General features: G+C 34.1%; 2 protein-coding genes across 3 annotated transcripts; both read left to right on the top strand.

Moving 5' to 3' along the window:
- Window positions 1-351: 351 nt before the first annotated feature.
- Window positions 352-6,757, top strand: LOC118031851 (ARF guanine-nucleotide exchange factor GNOM). 2 transcript variants are annotated; one of them, XR_004684585.2, is made up of 4 exons: window positions 352-650; window positions 944-1,720; window positions 2,483-6,391; window positions 6,552-6,757. XR_004684585.2 is itself a non-coding variant. In XM_035036350.2 (3 exons), the coding sequence occupies exons 2-3, from the start codon at window positions 980-982 to the stop codon at window positions 6,152-6,154; spliced, it is 4,413 nt and encodes a 1,470-aa protein (XP_034892241.1). In that variant the 5' UTR covers window positions 352-650; window positions 944-979; the 3' UTR covers window positions 6,155-6,757. The 2 variants fall into 2 exon arrangements, 1 of the variants encoding a protein (XP_034892241.1); XM_035036350.2 differs by having other exon boundaries at window positions 2,483-6,757.
- A 6,547-nt stretch (window positions 6,758-13,304) lies between these two features.
- Window positions 13,305-20,075, top strand: LOC118031850 (ARF guanine-nucleotide exchange factor GNOM). Its single transcript, XM_035036348.2, has 3 exons — window positions 13,305-13,463; window positions 14,347-15,292; window positions 15,991-20,075. Exons 2-3 carry the CDS (start codon window positions 14,558-14,560, stop codon window positions 19,663-19,665), a joined length of 4,410 nt encoding a protein of 1,469 aa, XP_034892239.1. The 5' UTR covers window positions 13,305-13,463; window positions 14,347-14,557; the 3' UTR covers window positions 19,666-20,075.
- Window positions 20,076-21,458: the final 1,383 nt, after the last annotated feature.

The raw sequence follows: 21,458 nt of genomic DNA, 5'->3' as shown, positions 1-21,458 counted from the left end.
TAAAAGCCAGTTTACGCCTAAAATTAGAATTATTAATTAATTTAAGGATTTAATTAAAGTTAAAATTTTAATGGCTTTTCAGGATTTAATCAAGAACTTAATTGAAGAGAAATCAAGTTTTAAGGCCTAATTCCAATTAATTTGTAAATATTAAAAATTTAAAGACAAAATTGAAACTGTAAAGGTCAAATTGGTGTAATCAAGGGTTCAATTGCAATAACTTTGAAGTTTGATGGATAAATTAAGAAATAAATAAATACATTATATTAAGAAATAAATAAATACATTTTTATAATATTCCATTTTTTAATTATACAAAGGATCAATTTAAAAATTAATAGCAGTAGCTAATCAATCGAAAAGCTATAAGAAATATGATATGAAGTATGAACAATACAGTAGAGGTTTTTATGAACCCAAATTATTCGTAGAGACCTGTTGAAGGAAAATAAAATAGTCGAAATCGTGCAATAATTCGAAGCTATCATGGCCGTGTGATCGTGAAGTTTATTTTGCATTTCTGTACCACAATTGAAAAGAAAAGAAAAGTCGTCATTTCATTTCTTGGTCTCAGAGAGAGAAAGAGAGAGAGATTGTTGGTGTGTGTGTGTGTGTATGTAGATCTCACTCTCTCGATCCACACAGAACAGGTAACGGACCATTTTCTCTTTGATCCGTCACTTTTGTCTCTCCATGCTCTGACTCTGTCTTTCTTGCTCGCTTAATCACTTCCATTTCCACAGTAATTTTTTTAGTAATCTTTTCGGTTTCGATTTTTCTTTTTGAAGCTGGATCTTTTCCTCCTGTAGGCAATTTCAAAGTTGTGAGAGTAGAAGCTATCTGTTGTTTGCATTTGGCATAATATTTTAGTGTCGAATTGCGTTTTTTTCTGTCCCTTAAAATTAGGGTTTTTTATTGATTTATTTATTTCTGTATGTTTCAGTCAAGCACTTGCAACATTTGGTTACATTGTACGGAAATGGGGAGATTAAAGCTAAACACTGGGATTAAGTCGATCGAGGAAGAACCTGAGGAGCGTGATGCTGCTGTTGAATCAAATAGGGCTGATATATTAGCATATTCGATTAATTCTGAAGTCAGTGCCGTGTTGGCGGTCATGAGGAGAAACGTGAGATGGGGGGGTCGGTATATTTCAGGTGATGACCAGCTAGAAGACTCTCTAATTCAATCTTTGAAGACGCTGAGGAAGCAAATCTTCTCATGGCAGAATCCGTGGCATACTATCGACCCTGCTCTTTATCTTCAGCCCTTTGTGGATGTCATTCGGTCGGATGAAACGGGTGCACCAATCACCGGGGTTGCTTTGTTGTCTGTTTACAAGATATTAACTCTTGATGTCATTGATCAAAATACTGTAAATGTTGAAGATGCTATGCAGCTGGTAGTTGAAGCTGTGACTAGTTGCCGGTTTGAGGTGACAGATCCTTCATCTGAAGAAATGGTGTTGATGAAGATACTTCAGGTTCTTCTGGCTTGCATGAAGAGTAAGGCATCTGTCATGTTGAGTAATGAACATGTTTGTAACATAGTGAACACTTGTTTTCGTATAGTACATCAAGCAGGCAGTAAAAGCGAGTTGCTGCAGAGGATTTCTCGCCACACTATGCATGAACTTGTCAAGTGCATTTTTTCACACCTTCCAGATGTTGAAAGCGCTGAACAGACATTGGTTAATGGAGTTACTTCTCACAAACATGAGGTATAATTGCATCTCATATTCATCTTGATTGTTGCAATATCTTTTCTTTCAATTATGCTTATGTTATTTGCTGAGACATGGGATAAATGAGAAGCTGGAAAACTTGAAATGAAAAGAATAATCATGATGAGGGGTTTGTCTGGAAAGCTAGACGTTGATAGCTTATTGATGCTTTTGACATGTGGTAATCTTGGATTAAAACTTCCTCTCAAATGATCGTTATGAATGGTTGATGGTATGCTATGGATTCTCAACTGCATGTTCCTGGTAGTCGAAGCAACAGAAGACTGTATTCTTTTTCCAATGTTGCATGGATGGAAAATTAATAGAGTTTTAGGGGAAAACCTATTCTGATTAAATTCAAAAGTCTTAGTTGGTAGAGGTGGTGTGGCTCTTTTCCCCTACTTTTGTGTGAAATTGTGAGGCTACTTTTGTGATCTTAGTTTATGTATTGTACTATTTTTTTTTCAATTTCTTTTAGTTTTGGAAGACTGGCACATAGCATTTAAGAGCCTGGAAAATTTTCTGTGGAAATTTATGTCTTAATATTATGCATTCTAACAAATTAGGTGGTTTATGTACTGTGACCTGAAGATGTACTATAAGCACTGTTTTGTTTATTGGAAAACTATGTAATCTGGATGAAAGAGTGGAAAAGATAAACATTTCTGGCACTTGTGCCTTTGAACAGAATCATCTACTTTTTTGTCTTTTTTTTTTCCTACTTTCAAAAATATGTAAAGCTTCTTGTTTCTTATGCAGATTGGTGGGCTGGATAATGATTATGCTTTTGGGAGTAAACAGATGGAGAATGGAAATGGTAATTCAGAATTGGATGGCCAAACATCCACTGTGAGCTTTGGTTCCAATGCTTCCACAGCTCTGGTGGCAAGGGAAGAAAATGCAATTGGGACTGGTGGTGGAAAGGATGGCCTTCCATTTGATTCGCACCTTATGACAGGACCGTATGGAGTGCGTTGCATGGTAGAGATATTTCATTTCTTGTGCACTTTATTAAATGTTGCTGAGCATATTGGAATGGGTCCCAGATCAAATACTATAGCATATGATGAAGATGTCCCACTTTTTGCTTTGGGTTTAATTAATTCTGCAATAGAATTGGGCGGCCCTTCTATTCGTTGTCACCCTAGGTTACTGAGTTTGATTCAGGATGAATTATTTCGTAATCTGATGCAATTTGGTTTGTCAGTGAGTCCGCTTATTCTCTCAATGGTCTGTAGTATAGTTCTCAATCTGTATCACCATCTCCGAACTGAACTAAAACTCCAGCTCGAGGCTTTCTTCTCATGTGTGATTTTGAGACTTGCGCAGAGCAGATATGGTGCTTCATACCAGCAGCAAGAGGTTGCCATGGAGGCTCTTGTAGACTTCTGCAGGCAGAAAACCTTTATGGTGGAGATGTATGCCAATTTAGATTGTGACATAACATGCAGTAACGTGTTTGAAGAGCTTGCTAATCTATTGTCAAAGAGTGCTTTTCCAGTGAATTGCCCTTTGTCTGCAATGCACATTCTTGCTCTTGATGGCCTTATTGCTGTTATTCAGGGGATGGCTGAAAGGATAGGCAATGGATCGGTAAATTCAGAGCAGGGACCAGTGAATCTTGAGGAGTACACCCCGTTCTGGATGGTGAAGTGTGACAACTATAGTGATCCTAATCATTGGGTTCCATTTGTCCGCAGGAGGAAGTACATTAAGAGAAGGTTGATGATCGGAGCTGATCACTTTAATCGTGACCCAAAGAAAGGACTAGAATTCCTCCAAGGAACACATCTCTTACCTGACAAACTGGACCCTCAAAGCGTGGCTTGCTTTTTCAGGTACACTGCTGGGTTAGATAAGAATCTTGTTGGTGATTTCTTGGGAAATCATGATGAATTTTGCGTTCAGGTTCTCCATGAATTTGCTTGGACTTTTGATTTCCAAGACATGAATCTTGATACTGCTTTGCGGTTGTTCTTGGAAACTTTTAGACTGCCTGGAGAATCACAAAAAATACAAAGGGTGCTTGAGGCATTTTCTGAGAGATATTATGAGCAATCACCACAGATTCTTGCTAACAAGGATGCAGCTCTTTTGCTGTCTTATTCCCTTATAATGCTCAACACGGATCAGCACAATGTACAGGTGAAGAAAAAAATGACGGAAGAGGACTTCATCCGGAATAATAGGCACATCAATGGAGGCAATGACTTACCTCGAGAATTTCTTACGGAGCTTTACCATTCAATTTGCAAAAATGAGATCCGCACAACTCCTGAACAAGGATTTGGTTACCCTGAAATGACCCCAAGCCGTTGGATTGATCTAATGCACAAGTCCAAAAAGACTGCTCCGTTCATTTTATCTGATTCCAGAGCCTACCTTGACCACGACATGTTTGCCATAATGTCAGGTCCAACAATCGCTGCTATCTCTGTGGTGTTTGATAATGCAGAACATGAAGATGTTTACCAGGCATGTATTGATGGATTCCTGGCTGTTGCTAAAATCTCCGCATGCCATCATCTTGAAGATGTGTTGGATGATCTAGTTGTGTCTCTGTGCAAGTTCACAACCCTCCTGAATCCATCTTCAGTTGAGGAACCGGTGCTAGCCTTTGGTGACGATGCAAAAGCAAGGATGGCAACTGTGACGGTTTTTACCATTGCAAATACGTATGGTGATTACATTCGCACAGGATGGAGGAATATCCTGGACTGCATCTTGCGATTGCACAAACTTGGTCTCCTCCCTGCTCGTGTGGCCAGTGATGCTGCTGATGAATCAGAGCTTGCTGCTGACCCTGGGCATGCTAAACCTATTACAAATTCTCTGTCATCAGTTCACATGCAGTCCATGGGAACTCCAAGGAGATCTTCTGGATTAATGGGCCGATTCAGTCAGCTCTTGTCTCTCGACACTGAGGAGCCAAGATCGCAACCCACTGAACAACAACTTGCTGCTCATCAACGCACCTTTCTGACAATCCAAAAGTGCCATGTTGACAGCATATTTACTGAGAGCAAGTTCTTGCAAGCTGAATCGTTGCTGCAGCTAGCACGAGCACTCATCTGGGCTGCAGGTCGCCCTCAGAAAGGGAACAGTTCACCAGAGGATGAAGATACTGCTGTTTTCTGCCTTGAATTGCTCATTGCAATTACACTGAGCAACAGGGACAGGATTGTGCTATTGTGGCAGGGTGTTTATGAGCACATAGCTAATATTGTTCAATCAACTTTAATGCCTTGTGCCTTAGTAGAGAAGGCTGTTTTTGGACTCCTCCGGATTTGCCAGCGGCTGCTGCCCTACAAAGAGAACCTGGCTGATGAACTTTTGAGGTCACTGCAACTTGTCTTGAAGCTTGATGCCCGTGTTGCTGATGCATACTGTGAACAAATTACACAGGAAGTGACTCGGCTTGTGAAAGCAAATGCTACACACATCAGATCCCTAATGGGTTGGCGTACAATTACATCCTTGCTTTCCATCACTGCTCGTCACCCAGAAGCTTCTGAAGCAGGATTCGATGCGCTGTTGTTCATTATGACTGATGCAGCTCATTTGTTGCCTGCCAATTATGTTCTCTGTGTTGATGCAGCAAGGCAGTTTTCAGAGTCTCGTGTGGGACAGGCAGAGAGATCTGTGCGAGCACTTGAACTTATGGCAGGTTCTGTTAATTGTTTGGCTAGGTGGTCACATGATGCAAAGGAAACAATGGGAGAGGAGGAGTCTGCAAAATTATCACAGGATATTGGGGAAATGTGGCTGAGGCTTGTGCAAGGTTTACGGAAAGTTTGTTTGGATCAGAGAGAAGAGGTCAGAAACCATGCTCTTTTATCATTGCAAAAGTGCTTGACAGGAGTGGATGAGATTAACCTTCCACATGGTCTGTGGTTACAATGTTTTGATCTGGTGATCTTTACTATGCTAGATGACTTGCTTGAAATTGCTCAGGGACACCAAAAAGACTACCGGAATATGGAAGGGACACTTGTTATTGCTGTAAAACTCCTGTCAAAGGTGTTTTTACAGTTACTTAATGAACTTGCACAGCTGACAACTTTCTGCAAGCTATGGCTAGGAGTGCTTAGCCGAATGGAAAAATATCTCAAGGTAAAAGTGAAAGGGAAGAAGAATGAAAATCTTCAGGAAACGGTGCCTGAGCTTCTTAAGAACACTTTGCTTGTAATGAAGAGTAGGGGAGTGCTTGTGCAGAGGAGTGCTCTAGGCGGGGATAGCTTGTGGGAACTTACATGGCTGCATGTGAATAACATTGCTCCATCTTTGCAAGCTGAGGTGTTCCCTGACCAAGATCGAGAGCAGTCAAATCATAAGCTGGGTGAAACTGGTGGAAGTTTGGTGTCTGATGAAACAGATTCTGTTTCTTCCAAGGAATCAGTGCATGCTGAAGTTGCTGGCACAGGAGGTTAACATTTGCACAATGTTTAGCAGACTATGATCGGTTTGTTGATATTTGTAGCTGAGGGCACATAGTTGGAAGCATTGGTATTTTTTACAGGTTCCAATATTGGAATCAACTGGGGTACTGATAAAGATTCAGCTTTATCTTAGTTTTAGTTTGGGTTGATGTAAACTGTAGTCAAGAAGCGAATTGAAACATGATGAAAATCCTTGTTCAGGACTTCAGGCATCAGAGCTGGTCAGTCGGTGAGAACCCCACCTAGTTTTTCTGGTATTGTCCTTATGTTTTGCATTTATAAGAACTTTCCATGCGTGCTATCATCAAAAGTGGGTTTCTTTGAAGATGTTATCTAGTTAATAGATGGAGGATTTAACCCCAGTCTTTCTTTTATTTGAATTCTGCCAGGGAAGAATTCGCTCATCATGGGTTCCGGAATTTTGAGCTTGAAATTTATGTTGACTTTCTGGTTGATGTACAGGACTCAGAATTTGAATCTGAAACTTGTATGTTTCAAGTAGTTTATACTCGGAATTAAAATATAGTGTACTGTTGTCTGGAGACATGCGATGGTTTTGCAGATTTAAATATAATTCTTCAGATTCTGGATGCTATGTGGACTGGTGATTATTATGATCGGAGCATTCAATTAGCCCTCTAATTATCGAAACAGAGATGTTGCGCTTGTTTATAAAAGTGTGAAGAAAAGTAGCTGAGTAGCCCGCGCTCATGGGGGTGACCCGGGCATCTCATCTGCTACTATATGGTGAGTAGGTATTTTCATCTCCAGGTTTGACAGAAACATTTGCAACCCTTTCTGTTGCTATGCTTAAATTGAGAAATTCAGGCTAAATGATTTTTAGGTAGAACAAAACTAGTGCGGTTCTAATCAATTTTTTTTAATAGAAAAAAATTGCCGAGAAAAAAAAATTTATTATTGTTATTAAAACTATTTTATTGGGGTGACATGATTTTTTTTTAACTTGAGTTTAAAATTAAACTAAGAAGGAGGTGCCTGACTCTTTCACTTCATAGGTCTAAAAGTAGTGAGATATTGATATATTAGATAAACTTAGATTTCATAGTTTAATTCGTTAAATTTGATTTGAGATTCGATGGATAAATTTTATTGGGTTTAAGAATTTTATTTTTCTAAACTAATTTAGTTAATTATATAATAAAATATACTTGTAAAATTAAGTATAAATTAAATGTTATATAAAATATACTTGTAAAATCAAACATAAATTAAATGTTGAAATATTTGTTTGAGATTGTGATAATTTTATAAAAAATAAATTGAAATAATTTATGAAAGCAAGTAAATATTAAAAAAAGAAATTAAGAAAATAATGAGGAGATGAAAGAAAAAAAAAATGGAAAGGGAAGAGTAGTTCGATTGTTTTTCTTTTCTTATCTATGCTTTGGTGGTCCAATAATACCATACGGAGACTTAGAAATTTATTATTAATTCTTGTATTGATTATATCTCATGGGTTGAAAATAGAGGATAACAAGGTTTGTTATAAAATAAAATCTTTAAAAACCAAGAACATTATAATTATAGGAGATATCTCTAAAATATTTAATTATGATGTTAAAATGCTATTGTAATCCTTTATATATATATATATAAACATTAATAATACTTAATAGAAAAAATAAAATAGAAAAATAAAATTAGAAAAACATAAGATTAACTAAGAAAAATATTAAAATTAACCAAGGATTTTTTTTAAAATAAAAAAAACCAAAACTCCATCATTCTCCTTGGAGTAGAAGAAATTTATTCACGAGTTCATAACTTAGTCAGAAATTGTTCTTCATCGCGAACATCATATCATGAGTCATTGATACCTTTATGTGGGTCTTCCCATCATGATTCCTAACAGAATATCTTTACGTGGATGCTTCCTTATAAATCTTTAATATTTTTGTCTAGCATGCTCCATTATAGATACCACTATCAAGATTTCTAATAATAATTAACATAGAAAGAAATAAAATATTAGTTCCTAAAATTTTTTTCAAGCAGAAACCTTCTTATCTCCTTTTACACAAGCATGTGTTGTTGATCCATGATCTCTTCCTTCTATGATTATTTAGCAACACATATTAATTAACCATCATAAATCAATGAGTTTTAATACTTGTGCTCTACAATTTTCAACCAAAAGAATAAAGAATCGTTTTGTTCTAATATCAACCGAAGCAGCTAGAAGTGAAGGATAATGGGGGTTGTTATAAGTTAACATCCTAAAATACAAGAACACTATAACTACGAGGAGACAACCAAAACATTTAATTTTTATTCATCAATGTTTCGCTTGTGAAAAAATTATTACAACTCTTTATATAGAGAAAAAAAGAAACAGAAAACCCTTATAATATTGAATATAAAAAATAAAATAGAAAACTATTCTAATATAATAATAGAAAAAAGAAAAGTATATAATTAACTAGAAAAAATATTTATTTTCTCAAAAAAAAAAAATCACCAAGTTATGCTAAATAATTTCATTTCATTGAATGTACTTCCTGTGCTTGTATGTTGAAAGCTTGGTCTCTTACCATGTAATAGAAAATAGAAAAGTATATAATTAATTAGAAAAAATATCTATTTTTTCAAAAAAATAAAATAAATTTCACAATGGGTTAGAAGAGGTTTTCTCTTTAATAGGAACGACGTCGAGAGGGAATACTGCACCTTCTCACTTTTGCAGAAACGTTTGCAATGGAACATTTCCTTTATCAAGTGGAAGGGCAAGGAGCCAGTGAAGCTCCTTTATTTTTGTTTCAGTTTAAGCTAACTTTATCTACACGAGGCTCCTTAATTATCATTACTTTTAAAATTTGAGAATTTAATACAATTTTTTATTAGAACTACTTCAGTTTTATTATTATATTTTGATTTAGATGATTTTGCAATTTACATGTCCTCCTAGTATAGGATCTCTGAATGAAAATTATATTAATGTTTTAATAATAAGAAGAATTGCATTATATATATTTTTCATTTTTTTAAAATTTTATTTTAATGATTACTAGTTTTTTTCTCAAAAATAATATTTATTTAATTTTTTTGTAATTAAAATACATAATTACAAGAAATGTAATGATTGGTAAATTTTCATTTTATTATTAATGTATTTTTTTTTATAAAAGCATATTTTTTCTTATTAGCAACATGTTTTTTTGAATAAAAAAATAAAGCCATTAAAATAAATATTCATAAAAATCTAAATCATTTAAATTAAGGAGGAAAAAATATATCTTTTCAATATATATATATAAAGAAATTGTTAAAATAGGAAAACTTTTTCCGCTATAAAATTATTATACTAAAAATCTTTATATTTTATGTGTTTTGAGTTCTTTTATGTCTAATTAGGAAAAACATTGATGGGATTTTAAAGTCTTATAATCAATTTACCCTAGCAATAAAGTGCTCTTGCTAAAGGTGCTATAAACATTTTTTTTATAGTCAAGAAAATTTTTAATTATAAACTTAAAATTTAATTCACGTGTTTAACAAAATAAATTAATAATTATATATGACAAAAAATATTAACAATAACAAACAATTAAATTAGGAAGATGAGAGATAGATCCAAATTAACAAATTTGATCTTGAGCAGTAAGGAACCATTTATTTTTCATTTGTTATTTTTTAAGTAAACAATGATGTTAATTCTATTGAAACAAAAAATGGTTTCAACCCTTTTCCCACTTGAAAAATACCTAGGAAACACCCCATAAATCTTAACAAACTCACATTTAATATAAAAAATGTTGGGTTTTTTTAAACATATAAACATAATACTATCAATAATTTTATATTTTTTAAGAGTTCCAAAGATCCCATCAGATAATATAAGGTCGTTTAGGGTTTGAGTAAAGATAACTTGAAGATCATTTTTTTCTTTTGAGGTTTGATCAATGTTTCAAAGTTGTGTTGTCACAAACCATAAGTCGTTTAATTATTAGATTTCTAACAATAATTCATATAAGTCACCATATCAAAAATATCATAAAAACGTTTTTAGGAGAGATGAATTATTATGTCTTGATTGCAAGCTTTTTATTTTGTGCTTTTTAGGTGTTTTTATATCGTATATTCTGTTGTAGATAAAAATATAAGATATAATATTCTATTTTATAGAAAAAACTTAATACCCTCCTAAAGGGTGAAATTTTACTTTTACCATTTAATAATACCATATAGTTCATGTTATAACTAATATATGCTCGTTTGTCACCCTTAATAAAGAAAACATGTAGTTAGGATCAAAAATATAATATTTTTCATATAAAATAACATAGTGATATCAAGTCTTTTTATAAACATAAATGATCTCTTCATATATAATCCTCATGTGAGCTAATTTAGTGTACATATCATTTAACAAAGCATTTATATATTTGTTATAGGTATTTTTTATATATCAACTTATAAAAACACCTGCTTTCTTTCATAAAAGAAAAAAATATAATATATAATAATTTTAATAACTCTAACTAATGCTTAATAGAACATCGATTATAAATATTTAAAAATAAAATATATTTTTTTACTACTTCTCTCTACCAATTATCTCACTTGAAAGATATAATTCACCCCAACTCAAAAATATTATTGTCTTGGTATTCATTGGGCCAAACCTCCACCAATGTTATGCTCCTTTTATTGTCATTATAAATTATACTGATAAGTGACAAGCACATCAATGTTATACTCCTTTTATATTGTTTAAATCTTGAAAGCAAAGGAAGGATTAAAAAATATCAATGTAGACTTTTGAGTTTAATGGTTTCTTAATATAGATGGCCTGCATTTGATTACAAGATTATTGTTTTTATGATTCTATAATCTTTTTAAAATTTTTTGATTATAAGACTGCATACAATAATTATTGTTTGGAGTTCAAGACTGTAGAAAATAATTATAAATCATTTTACTTAAATAGTTACTTCATAAAATTATCAAGAGTTTCAAACTTCCTCTTCAAATTCTTTTTATCATAGTTTTGAAACCCAACTCGGCTCGGCAGGTCGACCCTGGACCTGGCCGACTCAGGGTTGGAACCTGGCCGGGTTGAAAAAAAAACAGGGAAAGGAAAAACCCAATATGACTCGGCTGGTTGACCCAACAACTCGATTGACTCGGTAAGACCCGGTCAAAAATCTGATTGCAACACGTTGACTTTTGTTTTCTAAAACAACGTTGTTTTGATTTTTTTTAAAAAAATGACCCGGACGACCTGGTCAAAACCCGGAACCCAGATTTTGGACCGGGCCAAGTCTAAAAATATGCTTTTTAGACATTGTGTTATTTATCTAATAAACTAAAATTACATAAGTTAATTATAAAAAGAATCCGCGTAAGCGTAGGTAAAACAAAGATATTAAACAAATTGATGCACTGGATTAACTATTAAATTGATAGAAGGATTATATAAAATAATTTTTAATAGTAAAGGGAGTTTATGAACCCTTAAATAAATACTTACAAAATACAATAAAAAGTTACTAATTTGCTTATAGTAATAACCAGATAGGCTGTCCGCCACTGACTACATTTTAATTAACTTGTAGAAGCAGTTTTATTCAAATAATCACTGAACATGAATTGGGAAAAAAGTGCTGGCATTGTTAATGCATTTTTGAGTAGTAAGAATTTTTTTTTAAAATATTTTTAAAATTCATTCATTTTTTTTATTTTTGTTTTATTTTATTATTAAGACAATAATATATTAAATTGATTTTGGTTTATCCATCAAATATATGCATATAATCACAAACCTGACTTGATTTATTTTTTTAATAAAAAATCTATTATTTATTTAATTATATTATAAAAAATGTAAGTGCTCGCATAAAAGTTATTGAATAAGTTTTTTTTTTTAAATAATAGAAAATAGAGAAAGAATACTTGATGAATTTTTTTAAAAAGTTACTACAATCTTATTAAAAAAACAAACTAAGATTCTAATGCTATTTAAAAAAAATAAAATCAAATATATTTTCAATTAAATTAAAATTTTATATTTATTATATATATATATATATATAATTTTAGTCATTTAATTTCTAATTAAATAAAATGTTTTTAAAAAATACAATACAATGACCAAGGTGTGCCCCGGATGAACTAGGAAGTTGACTCACTTTAATTTAGATCCATCACGAGGGCTTGACAATAAAAGCTCAAGCATCCGGGCTTGATTTTTTAATTTATTTTTATTAAAAATACTTAATAAATACCAATATAACCTCACAAAACAATTTAATCATCCCAAAAAAAATCTAAAAATATCCCAAAAATACAAAATCAAATTGAAAAATAAAAAATCTCTCTAAATCCTATCTTCCTTTTCAAGCAAGATGAATATTTAAAAGACTTTAATTGAACTCTTTTTAACAAATAAAACTTGTTGACAATAAGATTGATTTTTAATTTAATATTAAAATGTGGTCAATTAATAAATTTCTTTCTTTTCTCAAACTTGATATTAAAATGTGAATAAAATAAAATCTTGGACTAAACTATATAATTTTTAAACTAAAATTGTTTTAATAAAATTTTAAATTTAACGATGTTGGACATTAATTTTGTTTATTAATGATGTTGACATCAATTTTAATAACATTGACATCAATTTTGTTTATTAAGGACGTTGAAATCAATTTTATTTAAGAATAACTTTTATTTAATTAAGATTTAATTTTGATCTTTTTATTTTTATTTTTATTTTTTTAAAACAACAAAATTGTTAATTTTTTTTGCAGAACCTTATTTTGAGAATGTGATAATTAAAAAGAAATTAATACAAACTAAATTTGATGGCCTATTGAAAAATAGAAATAAAGGACCAAAAATAAAATAGATTTTTTTTTTCTTTTTAAGTAAATAGCTACCTTTTCACTCACTTTCAATTTCAATTCTCTAATTTTTAATTTTTCTAAACAATCAAATCAAATTATTCGTTACAAAATCAATAACCAAATAATTGTGGGGAAGCCAAAAATAAGAATACAAATAAATCATCAATTAATTCAGCAAAAAAAAAATAAAGAGACCGTGGATTCTGCGAATCGATAGTATTTATATATAAAAAAATAAATTTAATAATAAATAAAAAAGAAGAGAGAGTGTTTTATTATAGGGAAAAAAAAAAAGAAAAAAAAAAAGGGAGAAAAAAAGGGTGATTAGAATTGTGTTTATAAATCTGTAGAGGAGGTGGAAGGAAGAAATGAAAAAAAGAGCTGAATTGAGACGCAAATCCATTCCTCAGATCCACACTCTCACACCTTCCTAAGGTAGCAACGCATCTCCCTTACTTCTATCTTGCTTCATGCCTTCCCTTCCCTTCCTTCTTCAAACTTTCTTATTGTTATTTTTCTATAAATAAATAACTAATAGTTTTGTTATTCTATTTACGTGAAACCTGATCTTCTTTTGTAGTCAGTTTCTTAGTTGGAGTAGAAGCTACCTGCTGATTGCATTTCAGATGTGATCCCTTCAATTTGCGTCAATTTGCTTGTTATTTTAGGATGGTTTATTTATTTATTTTATATATGATATGAGCTTTTTAAATTTCATCTTTTTCATTTAACTTTGATCAGCAACTATCTAGGTTTTGTTAGTTACTACTGGGGAGTGTAATTTTCTTACAATTAACTCATCATTATGATATGTCCAAGGAATCTAATCTGACCATTCATTTTTTTTTTTCCCCCTCGGAATCTTGTTTGTCTAACTGCTACACCCACTAGATTTGCAACCCAAGTAGAAAGTATTGAGGCTAATTGAAGATTTCAGATAGTTAAATGAGTATTGATTTCAAGCTCTAGATGTATCTTAATGCTAGATTTTCAACTATGCCAAGTCATGATATCTGCCAAATGTTCGAGATGTTTTTGATTCTTTGAATGAGTTTCATCACAGCACTGATGCAACTTGGCTTTAATTGCTTTCGCAAAAATTGATTGATTAATGAGCATTAGCAGTTTAACAAAGCATATGACCTAATAGTCTCTCTAACTTCATTCTGTTTGCTGATTTCCTTGCTTATCTGTATAAATCATGTGTCAGTATATGTTTTACATTAGCTGTTCAGGATGCTTTTGTTGTACTCTCTGTTTCTTACACTTTGAGTCGTGGCTGATCAGTAATTTTATTATTTTTGTGTTGTATATGAAGGGATGATGCCATATTTTTTATTGAGCTGAACAACGCAAGCGGATCAATTTAGCCGGGCCCATCAAGTTCGGGACGAAGGCATTTTGTAGCTGTTGCTGTTGCTTGTTGCCTATGAAGGGCATGCTGTAATCAAGTTCTTGTTCCTTCTCTGCATAGCAACCAGGAATCACAGACAGGAGTTCTGGTTGTATCGAGAGGATACTGTATTGATATGGGGAGAATAAAGCTACAGTCTGGAATTAAGGTGATTGAGGAAGAACCTGAGGAGTGTGGTACTTCTGAATCTTACAGAGCTGCTATAGTATGCATGATTAATGCAGAAGCAGGTACTGTGTTGGCAGTGATGAGGAGAAATGTGAGATGGGGGGTTCATTATATGTCAGGTGATGACCAACTAGAAGACTCTCTAATTCAATCTTTGAAGACGTTGAGGAAGCAAATCTTCTCCTGGCAGAATCCATGGCATACCATCAACCCTGCACTTTATCTTCAGCCCTTTTTGGATGTGATTCGATCTGATGAAACAGGTGCACCAATCACGGGGGTTGCTTTGTTGTCTGTTTACAAGATATTAACTCTTGATGTGATTGATGAAAATACTGTAAATGTTGAAGATGCTATGCAGTCAGTGGTTGATGCTGTCACTGGTTGCCGGTTTGAGGTGACAGATCCTGCGTCCGAAGAAGTGGTATTGATGAGGATACTTCAAGTTCTTCTGGCTTGCATGAAGAGTAAAGCATCAGTCATGTTGAGTAATCAGCATGTTTGTATCATAGTGAACACTTGTTTTCGTATAGTACATCAAGCAGGCAGTAAAAGTGAGTTGCTGCAGAGGATTTCTCGCCACACTATGCATGAACTTATCAGGTTCATTTTTTCTCACCTTCCAGATGTTGAAAACAAAAACCTGGCATTGGTAGATGGAGTTGCTACTGTCAAACTGGAGGTATGATTGCATCTCACATTCATCTTCATTATTGTAACATCTCCGCTCTCAATGTCCTTCTGTTAGTTGCTGGGGTGTAGGATCAAAGACAAGCTGGAAAACTTGAGATGAAAAGAATAGTTATAATAAAGAAAAAAACTCACATTGATAGTTTACTTAGGGTTGTGTCTTATGGTAATTTATAATTAAATCTTCCTTCTATATTTATTCAGTTTATCTCTACTGCATGTTCGTGGTTGTCTCACAACAGATATTATATTTGTTTTTACGGTGTTTCATGGTTGGAAAATTAATAGAACTTTAGGGGAAAATCTATTCTGATTTACACTCAAAATCATAGGTGAAAATCTATTCCTGGTCTGTATCTTTGCCCTTTCTTTTGTGTGAAATTGGGAGGCTACTTTTATGCTCATAGTTTATGATTTATGCTACTTTATATTTCATATTTTTCTTTGAGTTTAAAAGAATGGCACATGGCATTAGAGAGCTGCGGAAAATTTGTTAGAAAGTTTTGATGTGGTTTATGGAATTAAGTGGCAATGAACTACTTAGCAACCTTTTAGTTTATTGGAATTGTATCTAGTTTTTTGTTAAACGAATGAAAAATGATAAATATGTCTAGCAAGTATAGCTTCAAAACAGAATTATCTTTCTTTTCCTACTTTAGAAGTATTTAAAACTTTTTGTTGCTTTTGCAGAGTAGGGGGCTGGATAATGATTATGCTCTTGGGAGTACACAGATGGAGAATGGCAATTGTAATTCAGAATTGGGTGGTCAGGCATCCTCTGTGAGGTTTGGTTCCGATGCTTCCACAGGTCTTGCAGCAATTGAAGAAGATGCTTCCACAGGTCTTGCAGCAATTGAAGAAAATGCAATTGGGGCTGGTAGTGGAAAGGACGCCCTTCCTTTTGATTTGCACCTCATGACATTGCCATATGGAGTGCCTTGCATGGTGGAGATATTTCATTTCTTGTGTTCCTTATTAAATGTTGTTGAGCATATTGGCAAAGGTCCCAGATCAAATACTATAGCATTTTATGAAGATGTCCCACTTTTTGCGTTGGGCTTAATTAATTCAGCAATAGAATTGGGTGGCCCTTCAGTTCGCTGTCAACCTAGGCTACTGAGCTTGATTCAGGATGAATTATTTAGTAATCTGATGCAATTGGATTTATCAACGAGTCCACTTATTCTCTCAATGGTCTGTAGTATAGCTCTTAACCTGTATCACCATCTGCGAACTGAACTAAAACTCCAGCTCGAGGCTTTCTTCTCTTTCGTGATTTTGAGACTTGCACAGAGCAGATATGGTGCTTCTTACCAGCAGCAAGAGGTTGCCATGGAGGCTCTTGTAGACTTCTGCAGGCAGAAAACCTTTATGGTGGAGATGTATGCCAACTTGGATTGTGACATGACATGCAATAATGTGTTTGAAGACCTTATTAACTTGTTATCAAAGAGTGCCATTCCCATGGACTGTCCTTTGTCTTCCATGCACGTTCTTGCTCTGGATGGCCTTATTGCTGTTATTCAGGGTATAGTTGGAAGGATAGGCAATGGGTCTGTTCGTTCAGAACCGGCCCCAGTGAATATTGATGAGTATACTTCCTTCTGGACAGCGAAGTGTGACAGCTATAGTGATCCTAACCAATGGGTTCCTTTTATCCGCCGGAGGAAGCACATTAAGAGAAGGTTAATGGTCGGAGCTGATCACTTCAATCGTGATCCAAAAAAAGGACTAGAGTTTCTCCAAGGAACACATCTACTACCAGACAAACTTGATCCTCAAAGTGTGGCTTGCTTTCTCAGGTACACTTCTGGATTAGACAAGAATCTTATTGGGGATTTCCTTGGAAGTCATGACGAGTTTTCCATTCAGGTTCTTCATGAGTTTGCTTGGACTTTTGATTTCGAAGATATGAGTCTGGATAATGCTTTGCGATTATTGTTGGAAACTTTTAGGCTGCCTGGAGAATCACAAAAAATACAAAGGGTGCTTGAGGCATTTTCTGAGAGATATTATGAGCAATCACCACAGGTTCTAGCTAACAAGGACGCAGCTCTTTTGTTGTCTTATTCTCTTATATTGCTCAACACAGATCGGCATAATGCACAGGTGAAGAAAAAAATGACTGAAGAGGATTTTATCCGGAATAATAGATGCATCAATGGAGGCAATGACTTACCTCGAGAATTCTTGTCAGAGCTGTACCATTCAATTTGCAAGAATGAGATCCGCACAACTCCGGAACAAGGATTTGGAATCCCTGAAATGACCGCAAGCCGTTGGATTGATCTAATGCATAAGTCCAAAAGGACTGCTCCATTTATTTTATCCGATTCTAGAGCCGACCTTGACCATGATATGTTTGCTATAATGTCTGGTCCCACAATTGATGCTATCTCTGTGGTGTTTGATCATGCTGAACTTGAAGATATTTACCAGACATGTATTGATGGATATCTGGCTGTTGCTAAAATCTCTGCATGCCATCATCTTGTAGATGTATTGGATGCTGTAGTTGTGTCTCTGTGCAAATTCACAACCCTCTTGAATCCATCATCAGTCGAGGAATCTGTGCTAGCCTTTGGTGATGATGCAAAAGCAATGATGGCAACTGTCACAGTTTTTACCATTGCAAATAGATATGGTGACTATATCCGCACAGGTTGGAGAAATATTCTGGATTGTGTCCTTAGATTGTACAAACTTGGTCTCCTCCCTGCACGCGTGGCCAGTGATGCTGCTGAGGAATCAGAGCTTTCTGCTGACCCTGTGCATGGTAAAACGATTTCAAGTTCTCTGCCTTCAGTTCACATGCAATCCATGGAAACTCCAAGAAGATATACTGGCTTAATGGGCCGGTTCAGTCAGTTTTTAGCTCTTGACATTGAGGAGCCAAGATCACAACCCACTGAACAACTTGCTGCTCATCAACGCACCCTTCAGACAATCCAAGAGTGCCATGTTGGCAGCATCTTTACTGAAAGCAAGTTCTTGCAAGCTGAATCATTATGGGAGCTTGCACAAGGACTTATCTTGGCTGCTGGTCACCCTCAGAAAGGGAACAGTTTACAAGAGGATGAAGATACTGCAGTTATTTGCCTGGAGTTGCTCATTACAATTACGCTGAATAACCGGGACAGGATTTTGCTATTGTGGCAGGGTGTTTATGAGCACATAGCTAATATTGTTCAGTCAACTGTAATGCCTTGCTCCTTAGTAGAGAAGGCTGTTTTTGGACTCCTCCGGATTTGCCAGCGGCTGCTGCCCTACAAGGAGAACCTGGCTGATGAACTTTTGAGGTCACTGCAACTTGTCTTGAAGCTTGATGCCCGTGTTGCTGATGCATACTGTGAACAAATTACACAGGAAGTGGGTCGCCTTGTGAAAGCAAATGCTGCACACATAAGATCTCTAATGGGGTGGCGTACGATTACATCATTGCTTTCCATCACTGCTCGGCATCCAGATGCTGCTGAAGCAGGATTCGATGCGTTGTTCTTTATCATGTGTGACGGGTCTCATTTGCTACCTGCAAATTATTCTCTCTGTGTTGATGCAGCAAGGCAGTTTGCAGAGTCTCGTGTGGGACAGGCAGAGAGGTCCGTGTGTGCAGTTGATCTCATGGGAGATTCTGTTAGTTGTTTGGCTAGGTGGTCGCAAGATGCAAAGGAGGCAATGGGGGAGGAGGAGTCTGCAAAGTTATCAGAGGATATTGGGGAAATGTGGCTGAGGCTTGTGCAGGGTTTACGGAAAGTTTGTTTGGATCAGAGAGAAGAGGTCAGAAACCGTTCTCTTTTATCATTGCAGAAGTGCTTGACAGGAGTGGATGGGATCAAACTTCCACATGATCTTTGGTTACAGTGTTTTGATCTGGTGATCTTCACCATGTTAGATGATTTGCATGAAATTGCTCAGGGGCACCAATATAACTATAGAAACATGGAAGGGACACTTGTTATTGCTGTAAAACTCCTTTCAAAAGTGTTTTTGCAGTTACTTCCTGAAATTGCACAGTCGACAACTTTCTGCAAACTCTGGGTGGGAGTGATTAGCCGAATGGAAAAATATCTGAAGGTAAAAGTAAGAGGGAAGAAAAATGAAATTCTTCAGGAAACAGTGCCTGAGCTTCTGAAGAACACCTTGCTGGTAATGAAGAGCTGGGGAGTGCTTGTGCAGAGCAGTGCTTCAGGTGGGGATAGCTTGTGGGAAATTACATGGGTGCATGTGAATAGTATTGCTCCATCTTTGCAAGCTGATGTGTTCCCTGATCTAGGTCAGGAGCAGTCACTTCTTAAGCTGGACGAAACAGGTTACGTTCCTTCAAATGAACCAGTGCATGCTGAAGTTGCTGCCACAGGAGATTAACATTTACAGTGTGTTCAATAGAACCCAATCGGTTTGTCGGTACATGTAGCTGAGGACACAAGTTTGAGCACTCGGGTAATTTTTTCATGTTCTGGTACTGGAATTTTTGGGAATCGACACAGATTAAGGTTTATCAAGAAGGGAATGGACGCGATGAAGGTCTCTGCTCCGACTCCAGGCATCAGAAAGATTAAGGATTTGGTTATTTGAAATATGCTTGGGAAGAACTCTCTCTTTGGTCCTAAAATTTTGACCATAAAAGTTGTATTTACTTTTCTCGTTGATGTACAGGACGCAGAATTTGATACCTGAACATTTTCAAGTAGGTTTTAGTTTTTACTCAACATCATGAGGTGGAGAATTGTGATGGTTTTGCTTGATAGTAATACAGTCCAGATTTATGTTCAAAATTGCTGGCAAAATAAGCTCTGGGCATTTCTTTTGTTTTCTTCCAAGTTGTATCATCTCCCAATCGTAACCCACTATTCTTCATCACACCCCATTTGCCAACTATTTTTGTTAAAATAGATGACTACGACCTAGGTTTTAGACTTGTTCAATTTAAATTTCAGGTTTTAGGTTTTGATAGTCGCTTGAATTAATTTTTTTTTATAAAAATATCAAAATAATATTATTTTACTAAAACAAAACTAATAGATTACAGCTGGGTTTTTGATCGGGTCTTGCTAGATTATATTCAAAGTTTTTCTTTGTTTTTTAATCCAATTTAATTCCAATCCTGAATTAACCTAACACAGCAAGTAATTTTACTATGAATTAACAAAAATAATCCAAGTCTATAAAACAATTATGTGCTGCTGTCGGAATTTTAACATGAATAAGGATGATCATACACTGAACTATCACAAGTAACACGCGTAAACATTATTATTATTATTTTTTATTTAAAAGGGTATTTTATTATATAAAAAAAACTAAAATGATAAGGAGAAAACATTGTAGTTTTTTTAAAAAAATATGGTGGATTATTGTGGTGTTTTTTTTTTTTTTTTTTTTTTTTAAATATTGGTTTTTTTCCTTTTCCTTTTTGTCTTTTTTGCTATGATTTTTTTTTAATTTTATTTTTTAATATTAAATTATTAATAATTTAATTTTATACCTTTTTCCTTTTTATTTTATTTTTTTTAAGAGGTTAACATGTTTTGGAGGGTTCTCAAGATAACCTAGGTTGCTCTAGCTTATAGATTTGATGAGTTTTTTTTACTTGAACTTGGCTTTTTTATAATCTATTTCTTTTTATATTGTTAAAAAATAAGTTTTAGAGAAAAATCAAATTATTAAACTCAATTAAATAACAAAAATTAAAAAAATATAGAAAATAGAAAAAAATTATATTATTAAACTCTATTAAGTGCATTGTATTTTTTTTTTTTTTGAATAGGAATAAACTAAAGGTTATAGTTTATTATTCTTAATTTTGAATAGGAATAAACTAAAGGGCTATTATTCTTAAATTTTTTTTTAGACTTTCACGTAAATTGCACGCGTGATTACTTTTAACAGATATAATTAATGGAGAGGTATATTAGAGAATATGAATAAACTAAAGGTTATAGTTTATTGATTTTCCTATAGAAAGGTATAGATGATAAATAATGTAATATCCAACGGTTGATAGGCTTCCTCGTTATCTTTCCATCGCACGGAAATAAGGAAATATGATGTTGCCGTGGTTGGGGTGAAAAAAAAATTTGAAAAATCAATTAAATCAAGAAAAATAATAAAAAAAATTAAATCCTAAAAAAAAAATTAATTAAAATTTTTAAAAAAAT

This window comes from Populus alba, chromosome 17 (genome assembly GCF_005239225.2).
Source record: "Populus alba chromosome 17, ASM523922v2, whole genome shotgun sequence".
Classification (NCBI taxonomy): domain Eukaryota; kingdom Viridiplantae; phylum Streptophyta; class Magnoliopsida; order Malpighiales; family Salicaceae; genus Populus; species Populus alba.
This window is presented reverse-complemented; position numbering and strand designations above follow the sequence as displayed.

Excerpts from the sequence above, each read along its gene's own strand:
- LOC118031851 (XM_035036350.2), top strand. The coding sequence starts at position 980 with ATGGGGAGATTAAAGCTAAACACTGGGATTAAGTCGATCGAGGAAGAA. Across the intron at positions 1,721-2,482 it reads TTACTTCTCACAAACATGAG|ATTGGTGGGCTGGATAATGA; the intron begins GTATAATTGCAT and ends TTTCTTATGCAG.
- LOC118031850 (XM_035036348.2), top strand. The coding sequence starts at position 14,558 with ATGGGGAGAATAAAGCTACAGTCTGGAATTAAGGTGATTGAGGAAGAA. Across the intron at positions 15,293-15,990 it reads TTGCTACTGTCAAACTGGAG|AGTAGGGGGCTGGATAATGA; the intron begins GTATGATTGCAT and ends TTGCTTTTGCAG.